General features: G+C 46.0%; 1 protein-coding gene across 1 annotated transcript in view; it reads right to left on the reverse strand.

Moving 5' to 3' along the window:
- Positions 1-11,368, reverse strand: part of MSH2 (mutS homolog 2) — a 61,288-nt gene extending 49,920 nt beyond the window's left edge. The window contains exons 1-6 of the mRNA XM_084261314.1: positions 11,202-11,368; positions 6,939-7,093; positions 6,357-6,635; positions 5,894-6,040; positions 4,618-4,767; positions 1,716-1,849 (exon numbers count right to left, since the gene is read on the reverse strand). Coding sequence (XP_084117440.1) covers positions 1,716-1,849; positions 4,618-4,767; positions 5,894-6,040; positions 6,357-6,635; positions 6,939-7,058 — 830 coding nt within the window. The 5' untranslated portion in view covers positions 7,059-7,093; positions 11,202-11,368. The remainder of the gene's footprint in view (positions 1-1,715; positions 1,850-4,617; positions 4,768-5,893; positions 6,041-6,356; positions 6,636-6,938; positions 7,094-11,201) is intronic.
- Between the last annotated feature and the right edge of the window lie 6,239 nt (positions 11,369-17,607).

Genomic DNA, 17,607 nt, shown 5'->3' on the forward strand with positions numbered 1-17,607 from the left:
GAGATTAAAACAAATTACTTTTAACAAATAACAGCCCAAATGATTCTGTGGCTGGGCAAGATACAAGAGGCTATCAGTGGACCTCCTTCAACCTCCTAACACCTGGACACACCAACCTTTACAAGCCTCACTTGTAAATTAAGCTTGAATTAAAGCTCAAGGAGGGAAGGTTTAGATTAGATATTAGGGGAAGTTCTTTACAGAGAGAGTGGTGAGGTGCTGGAACAGGCTGCCCAGAGAGGTGTTGGATGCCCCATCCCTGGGGGGATGTTCATGGCCAGGTTGGATGGGGCCCTGGGCAACCTTGTGTAGATCCAGGCCTGGAGGTTTGTGTCCCTGCCTGTGGCAGGGCGGTTGGAACTCTCTGATCCCTGGGGTCCCTTCCAACCCAGACCATTTTATGATTTTGTGATCCACCAAGAGCTTAACTCCATTTAATTACTCCCCTCCTCCTTTAAATATAACTTTTCCTAAATGCAGTCAACATTGCAACACAAAATGTGATCGTAATGACGATCATTAACTCTACAAAACAGGTCACATTACATCTCCTTGCAGGATTTCTGATGCAAAGTATCGAGTAAACAAGTCAGACACGAAAGTTAAAATTTCTGGTGTTACTTTGACATAAGAACACTACAAACGGGAGTAATAACCCTCAAAAACTTCAAACCAGCATACTCATAAAATTAAAGTTTGTTTAGATCTTAGAATCCAAAACTGACACATGTGGAAGATCCTGGGCACATAGTCAAGAGTTCTTGATGATAAATGCACACTAGAGTAAGATACAGCACTCAACAAACATGGGGAGAAGTATTTCAGTGTCACATGAATGACATTTCTAGGTGTGCTCTGATCAAGCTACTAAGTACCATTCCGGAAATTGTTAGAAAATATAACCCTGTTATTCAAATTGTTGAATAGAAGCAGAATAAGCTCAGTCTCTAGCAGTCTACAGAGAAACCTACACTTTGCATAACTTCTTTAAACACCAATGTGACCAAGCCAAAATTTCTTCTTGTTTTGGTAGTAGAGATCCACTCTGAAGTCCAACAGCACACACAGACAGACCTGTACACCCTCATCTGAAATACGACCCTTAGATAAGGTATCAAAGCTGAAATCAGTTTTCTGGCATCTTCTGCTTTGTCAAAGCACAGATCAACACACATGCATTTTCTCAGCACATTAATCTGCCATCCACTTGAGTTGCACAAAGTTTGCTTTTAGATAAAAATGTAACTATATTTAGCATGTTTTAAAAAAAGTTTCACTTCTGTTTGGATAGTTAACTTAAGAGATAAACATGCCCTGTAGGAATATATGGCCTTTATAGTTTTCCTTTCTGAAGAACTGGGAACTATCTGTACCTTTGCAGCAGGGATTTGCCAGACTGGAACATCAAGCAACATCAAAATATTATTACACAGCTTAAGTATTTGCAATATAATAGTTAAGAAGTTGCTGCTGTGCTGGCTTGCCCTGCAGCCTGAATTATTTGACCACCTAAACACGTATCTCTCCTCTTTAAAAAGTCATTTAATCTAACAGTAACACATAAATTTTCATTTCAAGGAAAAAGACTTCTGCAGTAATTACAACAGGCAGGTGGCACGCAAAAACCTCCACCACCATTATTTTGTGCTTAAAAAGAAAGAGCCCTCTGTAAAATAACTTGTATACGTCTACCAAAAATCTAATATTGTTCTTACCTTTCTTCAATTCTGTTCTTGTCCATAAGTGGTTGTTTAATCCACTGATTAACTAGTCTTTGCCCTTGAGGGGTTCTGCATTTATTGAGTAAACCAGCTAGAGACTGTGCCGTATTAGCATTTTCCACAGAACTCTGGAAGAGAAACAAAGACAGTTACTGAAGTTTATTTACGCCCACCGAATAGCACTCAACTTTGCTACCTAGGAACAGATCAACATTTCTGCTGTGTTCAACTTGGCCCCCATGAAAAAAGGAAAATTATACAGCCTGGTATTCAAGCATTTACACTCTGGTCCCTGGAACAAGGTGAACGATTCATAGGTTTGTCCATTTTGAAGCTATCGGACTAAACAGCAAAGTTAGAAACATACCCAGTTACTGAGTAGTCTGCCACTTGAACAGAAAAAGCGGAAATATATCTAGATATTTGCTTGTTTTCCCTTTGTAAAGTCAAAAAATATAGGTCCTGTCCATCAAAAAAAGCAGCGAGAAACAAGACATGGGTTCAAGACTTTTGATTGGAGATTTTTGGGGGTACAGGGCAGGGTCACAACAGAACAAGGCAATGGCAGAGAACACAACTATGCAAATTCTCTCAAGCTCTCCAAGATAATGCCTGGAGTACTGTAAACATATCTAAACTAACTCTGTTCAGATTCTACTTTACTATCTGTAGCATCATATAATGGTCTGGGTTGGAAGGGACCCCAAGGATCAGAGTTCCAACCCCCCTGTCACAGGCAGGGACACCAACCTCCAGGCCTGGATCTACACAAGGCTGCCCAGGGCCCCATCCAACCTGGCCTTGAACACCCCCTCCAGGGATGGGGCATCCACCACCTCTCTGGGCAGCCTGTTCCAGCACCTCACCACTCTCTCTGTAAAAAACATCCCCCTAATATCTAATTTAAACCTTCCCTCCTTCAGCTTCAGTCCACTCCCCCTTGTCATGCCATTGTCTGCCCTTTTAAAAAGTTGATTCCCCTCCTGTTTCTCTGCTCCCTTGAGGGACTGGAAGGCTGCAATGAGGTCCCCCCACAGCCTTCTCTTCTCTAGGCTGAACAAGCCCAGCTACCCCAGGCTCTCCTCATAGGGAAGGTACTCCAGCCCTCTGATAATCTTTGTGGCCTCCTCTGAACCATCTCCAACAGTTCCACATCTTTCTTTTATTACAGGCCTCAGATCTGGACACAGGACTTCAGATGGGGCCTCACAATAGGTTTAATATTAACTGAACTCAAGACAGCTAGCTAGGAAGAAAAAATTGTGTAGCACTGAAAAACAGCAAAACAAGCTTGTTTCAACTCTTAACTTTGAAAGTAAAATCTCAACCCTCTCTACCCAAGAACACCTGCAATTAAAACAGCAGGCAAGCATTCAGCCAGAAGTAGGTCTGGATGCCTGTAAACAACTGGGATGCAAAATTAGCATCACATCAACGGGGAAAAGGTACACTGACACATTTAACCCCTAGAAAATCTAATCTCTAGAGTGCCTAATTTCAGTGTTCTGGACAGTATGAAAAACTTCTGAATCTACTTCACATTCAAGCAGGAAGGTTACGGTTTCATATAATCAACTGTATCTGCTGCACCACAAGAACTTTAACTACATACTTCATGGAGCAAAATATTTTGCCTTTATGCCTGCCTAAAACTCTGCCCACAGACAGCCTGTCACACAGGCAACACAGCAACTCCCTGTTATATGGCAATGCCCTTGTTCCAAAGCTCCCAACAGCCTCTAATGAAACACATAGCAGTGTATTTCCTATCACAAAATGCATAACACCTGCAAGAGCTTATAAAGGGATGTAGCTAAGAGAATGATGAACTTCCTAGAACACCTCCACAACACTTGAGAGGTAATTTTTCCTTCATTCCCTAGATAGAGGTGCAGAATCAGGCAATAAAAGAAAAAAAAAAATCGAATCAAACATCTCTCTCCAAGATTAGGTGCAGAATATACACTCTTTGTTCCTCTAAAAATCCCTTTAAGACAAACAGGGGACCAGATTTGCAATTTCTTCCTATAAATCTGAAACTCAAGTGGATTTAGCTCCAAGCAAAGGTCACTAAGCAAGGTTTACTAACATGAAAGCCAAAGAAAAAAGGTGATCCAACACAGTACTGAGTTCACACTTTCCTATAACTATAAAAAGGACCAAAGCAAAAAAAAAAACACCAAACAGACATAATGGGCAGTATGGAGGAGCCAGGTAACCTGCTTGGATTTACAGAAAAGATGTGTAAAAAGTAAAATTGACACTGGCCAGTTAGTGTGCCACAGTGCTTTCAGAGTGTTCTTAAACACTGTCCTGTCCTGTCTGCTGCAGCCAGCCCTTCCTTTCCATCACACCAGCAGTGCTCCTGCCATACGCCTCCTGTACTATCTACCTCAGGCTTCTACTTTTTTTTTCCCCAAAACCAGCAGTGATAAAGCAACTGCACTTTGGAGTACCCCATCATACCACACACCTACAGAACATTTCCTCTCCAATCCCCCAAGTCTACTCCTGTCACTGGAGACAGGAACTTCTCCAACTAAACCCACAGAAAGACACCACATTCCTCACTCTGCTTGGACAGACTCCTCAGTGGCTACAACTATGAGGTACTTCTCAGGCTCCTCCCATATCTGCATCCTCCACACACACTTGTTTCTGGCTACTTCCTACCTCCCTGAGGATCTTGTACGTTCAAAGCAAGCTAACACAAGGTAAAACCAAAAAGGGAGATAACAATGGCTAGCAGGGTTTCAATCACAGACTGTAAAGAAGTAGCTGAAAATAAAGTTAAAATGTAGAAGTTGCCATTAATCAGGTTCTGAGGAATTGTGATTGGACAGTCAAGTTACTTATCAAGCAGCTACACTTACCAATTCAAGTGGGCATTGCTTACCTGAAAGAGGTTGAGAGCTTGAACAGCTGCATTATCTAGAACCATGTATTGACTAAGATCAAATGTAGTCAGTTCAAATTGTCCAAAGTTAGACTCATCTGACAGCAGCTCTAAAAACTTAATAATGGCCGACAAAGATGAAACAGCAACCTGAAGTTAAAACACAACACAAAACGCAACCAGAAATATTCTAGTTAGAAACACCACTGAATTGGGGAGTAATTGATAAATGCCCTTTGAAAACTGCAATCAGGGGAAGCCTCTGAGCCACATCAATTCCAGCAAGGCCATGAGGAGCTCGTCCTGCTTGACAAGACTTCATTTGCATACGGACGTATTATGGCACTTCAGAGTCTTTCTAGGTAGGTGTAAGAACAACGAACTAAACATTTACATAATCTGATAAACAAAATGTGAAATGCATGCTTCGCCAGCTTTTCAAAGCTGTTATCAGGATGTTTCTGGCTCAGGAACACAAACAAGTTCTTGCAGATAAATGAGATCTCATGGATCATCTCAGGACATGGTTTCAGGGTTAGTTTTCAGCCAGAACAAAGATCTGATCTGACTCACTGCGTGGCCTTACAAATGCCAGTGCCAGCACAAAAGAGGCAGCAGTGTGACTGACTTGTTCAGCTGCAACACGCAATATTAACCTGTTATGAAATCCCACCCTGAGGAAGTGCACCTCTGTGCCTTACACCTGCAGCAGGCACCAGCTACGAAGGGCATTTTAAAGCAAATTAAAACATGTTTCTCTCTCAAGCAAATTACCTCACTTGCAGCTAAGAAGAAACACATTCAGCTCACGTGCAGTCAGTGAATCATATGCTTGACCATAAGAAGGTATGAAACCAAAATATTGTCATAAACATGACTTTGTTTTCAAATACAAATTTTCCTCTCATGCAAAGTAATCTACGTATTGTACTTCAGTCCTTAGGCTAGAGATGTTAGAGACAGGAAGCACCTCTTGTGCACAGCCTGTTTCTCAACAGAGTTTACCACTTTAGAGATAAGTGAAGGGTCTTCTCATTTTTCTCCAGGACCTCTGGAATCAAACTTTGACACAGCCTCAAGCTGAGCAGAACTGATGAATGCTTCAGCACCAAGTAGTGTAATATACAAAGGGTTGTACAATATACTCTCCCAGAAGTAGGGGAGTCCAGCATAAAAAGCAGGACCAGGGAGGACAAAGGAGCTCAGCCCCCAACAGGTGCACACACTGCTTTGCTTCTCAAGTACAGGAGCACGTTAAGCACTGCTCCACGCTCACCTGCTTTTCCATCTCCGGCAGCGCCGCGCTATTCATTTGTTCTTCTTTTTTCGATTTTAACAAGCGATTGAGATCCTGAACAATATCTTTTGTTGTGAAATCCACCTTCTTCCTGTCTGTAATCAGGATTCCTCCCCTCTGAATAACCTGTTGTCCATAAACACACAGAGTTACTAATAATTTTCAATATTCAGGGGACAGGTGTTCATCACAGAAGCCAACTTATTTTCTGCTAGGTTAACAGAGAGAAGAATGACAAACAAGATTTTACCCCAAGAACAACTTCTGCTGATGAAAATGCAAATGTGTCAATAAATAAAATGCTTTGTATGCCTAAATCAAAAGTTCTTCAAGTTATTACTCTTCCATTTTTCCATAAACCATAAAGATTAGTTACTAAGCTTGAATACAGCTTTTATAGATAAAAGTTTTGTCTGACTGTAAACCACAATGGTTCCCTTACTTGTCGCAGTTTCCCCATCTCTCCTGCAGTCTCTCCTCCTGGCAGCACACACTCCTTTGGTCCCAGTTGAACCAGTAGAGCTTCAAGGTTTGAGAACTGATCGTTATCTGGAAACTCGCATACACTCAATTTTCTCAGCGTAGTGTCGACATACCCCACTCCTACTACTCGTTGTCCATCAGTAGTAGACAGCTTAACCCCCACAACTCCAATAGCTGATGACATATCATTGTTGGCAAAGAGAACCTCCTCAAACTGGGCAAGATTTCCTGGAGAACCCTATTGAGAAAAGAAATACAGTTTTAAGGATTGTGTGCACACTAATTTAATTTAAAAAGAACAACAACTGATAAAACTAAGTATTGAAGAGCCCATCAGTGTAAAATATACAGCTGGGGGGTGTTTTAACATTTTAAAATTTTACATATCATCTATTAACCCAAATTTTACCATCATACCACCAAATGTCAGTCCCTGAAAATCCCCAAACTCCAAGCTCAGGGATTCAGGAAGGAATTGTAGGGTGGGGTTTTTTTCCCCTCTTTTATCTCACAATTATTAAGAAAGGTTGAAAAATTGTACCTTATATGCTAAATACCAGTCATTTTCTTTGACAGATTTACTCCCTGCTTTGTTCTTGTAAACTTCAACTCTGTAATGACGAACCAATAGCAGATCCCTCACAAAAGATTCAAAGTTCATTTTACTAAGCACAACACTCTCAAGCTTCTGAGTTCCTACAGAAAAAAGAGAAGAGAAAAAAAAATGGATTATGAGAGACTCAAGTTTGTTCATCATTTTTAATTTCTGTAATTGAAATCTCCAAGAAACAAAATTACCAGCCTTCTGAAGGACATTACTCTGCTAGTAAGGAGCAAGCATGTACAACCCAAGAAACACCACAAAAGCACAACTAAAGGGACTGCAAACGAAGCAAGCACACACCATATCCAAAGAAAAGCAATGTTTGTTTCCAAATTTCAGCACATCTGGCTATACATGTACCTAAGAAGATAAGTTCCTCTCACCCTTTCCCTCTCCTGTTTTTCTAATTAATCTTCCACACATTTTAATCTAATGAGTGCTAGAAGCCAGCCACAAGTTTTCCTTCTGGATAATATCTTTTCTTTCCTAGATAAGCCACCCCTGTTTACAGAACACATCACCATAGTTGCACTCAGAAGATGGCAAAACACACACGCGAAGACATTGCCCTTTTGTCACTATATATATTGTAAAAACAACATATTTTCAAGAACTTTTAAAACTTTACATTAAAACCTAACTTAGCAAGCACCTAATTGTCAAACTTTTTGCATCTTTTCCTACAAGGGTGCAGGCAGATGCGATGGTTGAACAAGTTTAATCCTCTACAGCTGTCAAGAGGGCACAATACTGCTTCTACCTTCCCAGCCATCTCTGACACCAGCCTACTCACAGAATAAGATACTCCCACTAGTAAACAAATTGAGGGTTTGAGTGGGTATATTAAATTTTCAGACTGGTGCAATACAAATGAGAGCTGGATGACATATAAAATAAGCACAAGCAATGGATATAGATTGTCACATCCCTCTTTTGAGCAGCATGCCATCATAACATTTGAGGTTCTTTCTCCCTTTACATGAAAAATGATGAACGTTGAGTTTCCACACATATAAGAGCTTGTGGGTTTATTTGAAATACGGATTTGATTTTGTTTTCATTTTCTTTCCTCTTCTTTCTTCAAATCTCTAGTAAGGCTTATTTTGGAAGCAGGCAAAAAACCCTAATTCCACAGCCTACAGAGGGTGGAAGCAAGGACATGTAGGCCAGGAGGAATACAGGGAAACTGAGCAGTCAGGGATCAGGTTGCGGTAGTTACAGCCCTGACTGAACTCAATCTGGCCAGGGATGTCAAGAACAAAGAAGAAAAGTTTCTCTAAGTGTATGAGTGATAAAAGGAAGACGAGGTAAAATGTGAGCCACCTCCTGAATGAAACAGAAGACCTGGCTACCCAGGATGTGGAGAAGGCTGAGGTACTTAATGAACTCATTTATTTCAGTCTTCACCGGTAAGGACACACTGCACAGGACACAGAGGGCAAAGACGGGGACTGGGAGAATAAAGAACCACCCAGTGTAGGAGAAGGTCAGGTTCAAGAACATCTTAGGAACCTGAAGGTGCACAAGTCCATGGGACCTGATGAGATGCATCTGCAAATCCTGCGGGAACTGGTGGATAAAGAAGCTAAACCACTCTGTTGTATCTGAGAAGTTGTGGCAGTCTAGTGAAGTCCCTACTGAGTGGGAAAGGAGAAACATAACCCCCATTTTTAAAAGGGGGAAAAAAGGAAAACCTGGGGAACTAGAGCTAGCCAGTCTCACCTCTGTGCCCTTCAAGACCACAAGCAGATCCTCTTGCAAACTATGCTCAGGCATGTGGAAATAAGGAGGTGACTGGTGACAGCCAACACGGCTTCACTAAGGCCAAATCACACCTAACAAATTTGGTGACATTTTACAAAAGGGTTACAGCGCTGGGGGATAAGGGAAGAGTGACAGACATCATCTACCCTGACTTGTGCGAAGCATCTGACACTGTCCCACACAACACCCTTGTCTCTAAATCGGAGACACGTGGATTCAGCAGATGGACCACTTGGTGGATAAGGAGTTGGCCGGTTATACTCAAAGAGCTGTGGTCAGTGGCTCCATGAACAAGTCAGGACCAGTGATGAGTGGTGTTCCACAGGGGACGGTACTGGGACTGGCACTGTTTAACACCTCTGTCGAAGACATGAACAATGGGATTGCATGCAGCCTCAGCAAGTCTGCCAACAGCACCAAGCTGTGTGGTGTGGCAGGCACACCAGAGGGAAGGGATGCCATTCATTCAGATGGACCTTTACAGGCGTCAGACGTGGGCCTGTGCAAACCACATGAAGTTCAACAAGGCCAAGGGCAAGGTCCTGCACATGGGTTGGTGCAATCCCAAGCACAGCTACAGGCTGGATGGAGAATGGATTGAGAGCAGCCCTGAGGAGATGGAATTTGGGGTGTTGATTGATGTGAAGCTCAACCTGACCCATATAATGCACATCTGCAGCCCAGAAAGCAAATCATGTCCTGAGCTGCATCAAAAGCAGGCCAAGGGACAGGATTTTCCCCAGCTACTCTGCTCTCATGAGACCCCCACCTGGAGTACTGCATCCAGCTCTGAGGTCTCTGGTACAAGAAAGACATCAAGCTGTTGGAGTGAATCCAGAGGAGAGCCATAAAAACGATCAGGGGGCTGAAGCCCCTCTCCTATGAAGACAGGCTGAGAGAGTTGGGCTTGATCAGTCTGTAAAAGAGAAGGCTCCAGGGAAAGCTTGTTGCAGCCTTCCAGTACTTTAAAGAGCCTAAATGAAAGCTGGAGAGGGACTGCTTACAAGGGCCTGGGGTGATAGGACATGGGGTAATGGGTTTAAACTGAAGGAGGATAGGTTTAGATCAGACATTACGAAGACATTTATCACGGTGAGGCAGCAGTTTGTCAGAGCAGCTGTGGCTGCCCCCTCCCTGGCAGTGTTCAAGGCCAGGTTGGATGGGGCTTTGGGCAACCTGGGCTAGTGGAGGGTGTCCCTGCCCATGGCAGGGGGTTGGAACTAGATGGACTTTGAAGTCCTTTCCAAACCAAACCAGCCTCTGATTCTATAACTGGGTTTTCTTTCCCAGTGCAGAACTGTCCAACCAAACACAATTTTCCCTTTTTTCCAGCCAAGACTACATAACACACCAGCAAGAGGTGGGAGGCAGCTGAAGCTGATTCGTGTTTTGAAATCATCCCAAAAGAAAAAAACATTGTTTTATGCTAATTCACAACCAGATAAGCCCAACAAGGCTCCAGCTGACAGCGCTTTAAACCCAGAGTTGATAGTTACAGGCTTACACCCATGAAATGACCCTTTTTAAATGGAATACAACAACAGATATATGTTCCTAGCCTGGAAGATACGTCGAGTTCTACACCTGGTTCTACAACCACTCCACCATGAAAGGAGATGACTGGAGATCTACCATTGCCCTGGGAAAACATTATTAATGCAACAGGTCGTGTTCCACCACCTGCATCCGCCAGCCTCGCAGCAGGAGCTTATGCAAAGAGAAGCGATGCTCAGATCCACGCTCCCTGGTGCGGATCCCTCCCTCGGCTCGCACACCCACCTCTGTCACACACAACCTACTCAGAACGGCTACTAATTATCATTTAAAAGCTGTCAGAGGCTGGAGAAGCATTCGGCTGTGCTGGCTTTGAAGCAGCAACGAAGCAAAGCAAGCACGGAAAATCCAGAGACCTCTCAATACCCCCCGTTCCCGCGCCCACCAAGGCGGAGAACTGCAGCGGGCACCGCTGCCTTCGCTCCCTGCTGCAGGACCCGGCAGCCCAGTGCCTGCCAGGAGTTACTGAGAGACCCAGAGTGGGAACAAGGCAGCGCCTCACGCTCTCCCGCCCGGACGCGGCCGCTACCCTTGGAAAACGCCGCCGCGGAGAACTTCAGCCCAAAATACCACGACCGGATGCCTAAGCGCGCAGCGTCCCCACTCGGGTGGCAGCCCGGAGGCCTCACCCTTGACAACACGCCACTGCCACGCGGGGGGCTGCTGCTGCCACCGGCACCACACACCGCCTCGCCGCGAACAGCCCTCCCGCTCCCTCCCCCGCTCCCCTCCGGCCACCGGAGGCCTTGTGACCACCTCCGCCCGCCCCTCCGCAGCACGGCCCGGGTTGGGGGGGAACGAGTCCCCCTCGCCGCCCGTCCCGGTAACGCTGGCTGGCCGCCCGCCGTCCCCCAAGCCCCCGGGCTCCCCCGCCGCACCCACCCGGTGCCCCCGCCAGCTGGCGGATGACGGCGCGGGTCCGGAACAGCTCGCAGGCGGCCAGCCGCGCATCCGCGCCATGAACCGTGTAGTAGTCGCCGCGCTCGAAGAAGCGCACGGTGGTGTCGGGCTTCTCGGGCAGCGAGAGCACAGCGCGCACGAAGCCCGCCTCGGCCCCCGCGCCCTCCGGCCACACCGCTTCCCGCGGCGGCTCCACCGCCATGCCGCCACCTCCCGCCAACAGCCTCCTCGCGCGCCGGCGACGCGCGCGCGCGCGGCAGCAACACCCAATCCCTGCGAGGGCTGCGCTACACGTCACGCCCCGCCCCGCCCCTATACCGCGCCGTGGAGCGGCTCTGACTGCGTTACGGAAGCGAGGGGAGGGACGCGACACGGATTGACCCTTCCCGAGCACCGTACGCTGCCATGGCAACCCGCGGCGGTGAGGCCTGCAGACCGCCTGCCCCCTGCGAGTTCAGCCGCTTCCTCTCGGTAGTGGCCGTTAAGGCTGGGGGCGCAGAGGCACTGCTCCGTGCTGCCTTCATCTCAGCGGCGAGACCCGTGCAATAATGACGCTGCGTGCTCCTGTGCAACCTCACGTCAGAGGCACGCAGCCATCAGAGGCCTCCCCTCTAGAAGGGAGCCCAGGGTAGCCGTGCTGAGGTGGACACTCCACTTACTCCGCGAGGGGGAGAGTGTCCTGCAGAGGCCTGCAGGGTTCAGCATGCCAAGGAGCTCCAAGGGCAGCCAGAAGGCAAACTCCATAGCACTGCCTGAGAGCAGGACAGTCACCTTGCTCCTGCTGCCAGGGGACACATAGCTGTGGGGTAGTGGGCCTTCCTCCACTTGCAGGGGGAATCACAGAATCGTAGGAGTTGGAAGGGACCTTGAGAAATCATCGGGTCCAACCCCCCTGACAAAGCAGGTCGCACAGATCAGCGTCCAGATGGGTCTTGAATATCTCCAGAGAAGGAGACTCCACACCCCCCTGGGCAGCCTGTCCCAGGGCTCTGTCACCCTCACTCTGAAAAAGTTCTTCCACATGTTGGTGCGGAACTTCCTGTGCTCCAACTTGAGGCCACTGTCCCTTGTCCTGTCCCCACAGACCACTAAGAAGAGACTGGCCATTTCCCCCCATGTCCCACACTTCAGATATTTATAAACATTGATCAGATCCTCTCTTAGTTTTCTCAAGGCTGAACAGTCCCAGTTCACTCAGCCTACCCTCATAGGGGAGATGTTCCAGGCCTTTAATCATCTTCGTAGCTCTCCCTGGACTCTCTCCAGGAGATTCCTGTCTTTTTTATACCAGGGAGCTCAGAATTCGACACAATACTCCAGGTGGGGCCTGACCAGGGCAGACTAGGAGCGCTTGTCTTTGTACATACTGGTGGCTACAGGTAAGGAATAAGATAGCACAAGAAGGAAAAATGCATCCTGTACAAACAGCTGGAGAGCAAGTGGGCTCCAGGGACCTCATTACCACCCGCTGTTAATTGCTCCGTGTTGCAGTGCCTCCACCTCTCTCCTCTGGACTGGTTACATCTCTCTCATTCAGCAGTTCACTCAAGGCAACTCTGCTGACCTGGAGGCTCCCATTTACAGAGAGCTGTCACCTGAACCTGTGGCTAACCCTGTTAGCATGGTGACCACAGCCCATGAAAAACATAAATGCCATGACATCTCCTGCACAAAACATCACTGACTGAATCACCTTTGTCTGAGTTTATGCCATTTCTTTGTCCCATCTGTTCTGGCGCAGTTTCCTGCACCAGCTGATCCACATGGGTCTAACCCAGGAAGAGGTCCATGTCCCCATGCTTGGTTGCTTCACCATGTTCTTGCTCACAGAGAGCTTCATGCTGTCTCCCTTGCCTTCCTGCAATGAGTGGGACTGGGACTGAAGTGTGACTCTGAGAAGATGGCTGTAATTAGAGAATCACAGAATCACAGAATTGTAGGGGTTGGAAGGGACCTCAAGAGATCATCGGGTCCAACCCCCCTGCCAAAGCAGCTCCCTAGGACATATCACTCAGATAGGCTTCCAGGCGGGTCTTGAATATCTACAGAGAAGGAGACTCCACACCCCCCTGGGCAGCCTGTCCCAGGGCTCTGCCACCCTCACTCTGAAAAAGTTCTTCCGCATGTTGGTGCGGAACTTCCTGTGCTCCAATTTGCAGCCATTGCCCCTTGTCCTGTCTCCACAGACCACTGAAAAGGGGCTGGCTAATTCCCCCTGCATCCCATACTTAAGATATTTATAAACATTAATTAGGTCCCCCCTTAGTCTTCTTTTCTCTAGACTGAACAGTCCCAGCTCACTCAGCCTTTCCTCATAGGGGAGATGTTCCAGGCCCTTAATCATCTTTGTAGCCCTTCTCTGAACAGTCTGAAGGAGGTCCCTGTCTTTTTTATACCAGGGAGCCCAGAACTGGACACAATACTCCAGGTGGGGCCTGGCCAGGGCAGAGCAGAGGGGGAGGATCACCTCCGACCTGCTGGCTACACTCCTCCGGATGCACCCCAGGATCCCATTGGCTCTCTTAGCCACCGAGGCACACTGCTGGCTCATGGCCAACCTGTCATCAACCAGGACCCCCAGGTCCTTCACCACAGAGCTCTTCTCCAGCAGGTCATCCCCCAGCCTGTACTGATACAGACAGTTATTCCTCCTGAGGTGAAAGACTTTACACTTGCTTTTGTTGAATTTCATCTGGTTTCTCCCCACCCAGCTCTCCAGCCTGTCCAGGTCTCTCTGGATGGCAGCGCAGTGTTCCTGCGTGTCAGCCACTCCTCCCAGCTCTGTATCATTGGCGCATTGGTGTACTTGCTGAGGGTGGATGCTATTCCCTCATCAAGGTCGTCAATGAAGATATTAAACAGGATTGGACCCAACACTGAGCCCTGGGGAACACCGCTAGTCACAGGCCTCCATTCAGATTCTGCTCCACTGATTACGACCTCTGAGCCCAGTCCGACAGCCAACACTCAACCCACCTCCCTGTCCACTCATCTATCCCATGCTCTCTCAGCTTTTCTATCAGGACATCATGGGAGACAGTACCAAAAGCCTTGGTGAAGTCAAGGTAGATGACATCCACTGTTCCCCCTCCATCCAACCAGCTGGTGATGAGATCATATAAGGCTATATTGGGCGAGAATGATCTTTCCTTGGTGAATCCATGCTGACTACTCCTCATGACCTGCTTCTCTTCCAATTGCTTGGAGATGGCATCCAGAACAAGCTGTTCCATCACCTTTCCAGGGACAGAGGTGAGGCTGACTGGCCTATAGTTGCTGGGATCCTCCTTCTTGCCCTTTTTAAAGACCAGAGAGACATTGGCTATCCTCCAAACCTCAGGCACTTCTCCTGTCCTCCAAGACCTGTCAAAGATGATAGAGAGCAGCTCCGCAATCACTTCTGCCAGCTCCCTCAGCACATGTGGATGTATCCCATCCGGGCCCATGGATTTGTATACATTAATCCCTTTGAGATGCTCCTGGACCTCCCCTACCTCAACCAGAGGGAAGCTCTTCATTCCCCAAACACTCCTACTTTCATCCAGGATCTGTGGGTCCCAAGGGGCCTTTGAAGTGAAGACCGAGGCAAAGAAGGCATTCAGTATCTCCACCTTCTCAGCATCCCCCGTTACCAGGACACCTGCCTCGTTCAGCAAGGGACCCACATCATCCCTGGTCATCCTCTTACTATTCACATATCTGAAAAAACTCTTTTTGTTATCCTTTATGTCCCTTGCCAGCTTCATTTCCAAGAGGGCTTTAGCCATCCTAGTCGCATCCCTACAGGCCTTGACAACATCCCTATGTTCTTCCCAGGTGCTCAGACCCTGTTCCCACAGTTCATAAACCTTTTGCTTCCCTTTGAGTTTACTCATTAGCTCCCTGCTCATCCATGCAGGTCTTCTGCCTCTCTTTCCCGATTTCTTGCTCAAAGGGATGCACCTATCCTGTGCTTGGAAGAAGTGCTGTTTAAATACTAGCCAGCTCTCACAGGCTCCCATTCCTTCTAACAGTGTAGCCCATGGGATAGCTCCTAATAGGTTGCGGAGGAGATCAACGTTAGCTCTTCCAAAATTCAGGGTAGCTATCCTACTTTTTGGCTTGCTTCTTCCACCCAGGATCTTGAACTCGATCATTTCATAGTTGCTTTGTCCTAAGCTGCCCTCGACCTTCACCTCCCGAATGAGCCCGTCCTTGTTAATAAAAACAATGTCCAGCACCCGCTGTTCAATTACTATGAACATAGCAGATGAGAAATGAATGCTAATCTAGACCTTAAGTAATTCTGTTGCCTTCTTTTGTATAAAAATCATGCATAAAACAGCCATAATGGCTTTTCAGTTAAGAAAATGGGTGTCCTTTACCTGTTCTACATAAAAAACCCCTAAATTCTTTTCCACCAAAGTTTAATTAGCATGCAAGTGTGATTGGCAGAAGCTCTGTTGCTTTTGGGGGATGCGTCCAGAAATTTTTGCATTAGACTGATGCATGTATGTATGAATATCACAGCAGAGACTTCAGATAATATTAACAAGACAGGCATATTTAGTTCATGTTAAGTTTGAAACAAAAAATGTGGCTGCTGCCTTATGAAAGACCTTTACACTTTCTTGTATGTGTTTCTTCCACTTGGATTCATTCAGCAGAGCTATGCTCTACTTTGCAGGCACCTGAGCGCACAAGGATTCGGCAATGTGTTTAGGGGTTAGAAGAGGGAAAAGCCTCACTTCTTACTTGAATCATGTTTTCACATAGAATCACAGAATGGTCTGGGTTGGAAGGGACCCCAAGGATCAGAGAGTTCCAGCCCCCCTGCCACAGGCAGGGACACCAACCTCCAGGCCTGGATCTATACAAGGTTGCCCAGGGCCCCATCCAACCTGGCCTTGAACATCTCCAGGGAGGGGGCACCCACCACCTCTCTGGGCAGCCTGTTCCAGCCCCTCACCACTCTCTCTGTAAAGAACTTCTCCCTAATATCTCATCTAAACCTTCCCTCCTATAGCTTCAATTCATTCCCCCCTTGTCCACCCCTCTTCTGATGGAGCCCAGGATACCATTGGTCTTCTGAGCTGCCCCTGGAGGTGCTTGGTTATTTGCCCAACCACCATAGGCCCAGCAGTGGGCCTTGGTAATTTATATGAGCCTTTTCTGAGAATTGTGAGAATTTACTAACAAGCAGGTATAAAGTTGGGGCAGAGGAACTGCTAGTATTTGCAGCTCAAAAAATATTCTAGGAAAATATTTCAAGCAGTTTGTAATCCAAAGTCACTGTATATTATGATAATCAAAGTCCAGCAGGGAAGATTATAAATAAACATAGTTCACAAACAATGTCATTTCTCTTAACAGACTTGCTATGATTGTTTAGGAGCCTAATGAGCATGCCAGTGTCAACAGACCCTATGTACATAGCACTCCAACCTTTCATTTTTGTAGTTGTGGAAACTACACTTAGGTTTTGAACAGAAGTTCTACAGGCTGTATTGGTCATGCTTTCTTAAATGTGTTATCCTCTTCTAAACAGCTTCTCATAGTCTTTGCATAAACATTTATTTAATTTCACTCAGCAGTAATAATAATATATATATGCTAGTGTAATAATTCATGAGTAATAGATTTGCACTTGCCTATACAAACACTGTTTTCCCACGGTTGTACATAAGCACTAAGATAAGTACTATTATTAGGGTTTCTTGTACTGTTTGTGTCCCTCCTTTCTGGAAATAAGATGTCATTTATTCAGTCTGAAATTATTCAATAAATCTTCAGTCTGCCTTTCATATCCTTTATCACAATTGACTATTAAAAAAGAGGGAACACGGTCTCACAACTTTGTGTAGATCTTTAGGTTTAAAAAACTTGTTCCTTCATGGAACAAAATTAATAAATTAGGCAAACAGAAGCATTAAAATACTTACCTTGTCAAGAATTCATGCAGTGACTAAGAGTCTTTAAGTTCTATTTGTTTCCTGCTTTCACAGGAGAGTTGCTTTTGAACTTTGCTGAATGCTTCGAATGTATTAAAATAGAGAACATTTTTGCTATTTAATACCTCATGATTTTTCAATAGTGATCATTTTTGTCAATGGTTCAAAACCACTCTACATATACTGGGAAACACCACCTGCACACGTGGAGAGCTGCCGCTATCCGATAGTGGCTTTTTTAACTTCAATGCATTAGTGTTCTCTAGCTATAAAAAGCTTTAAAACACAATAAAGGTGCGGGATGCTGCTATGCTCCTTTCTCAACTCTTGCCTCCCTCATTCTTTTCCATTTCCTCTTAAACACACTTTTAAGCTGCTGGAGTGTTTAGTAAACTAAGCAAAACAAAACAAAGCCCAGCATAAAGGTCAATAAAACTAATCAGAAAAGGAAACCAGGG

Source organism: Gallinula chloropus (assembly GCF_964237585.1).
Source record: "Gallinula chloropus genome assembly, chromosome: 3".
In the NCBI taxonomy this organism is placed as follows: domain Eukaryota; kingdom Metazoa; phylum Chordata; class Aves; order Gruiformes; family Rallidae; genus Gallinula; species Gallinula chloropus.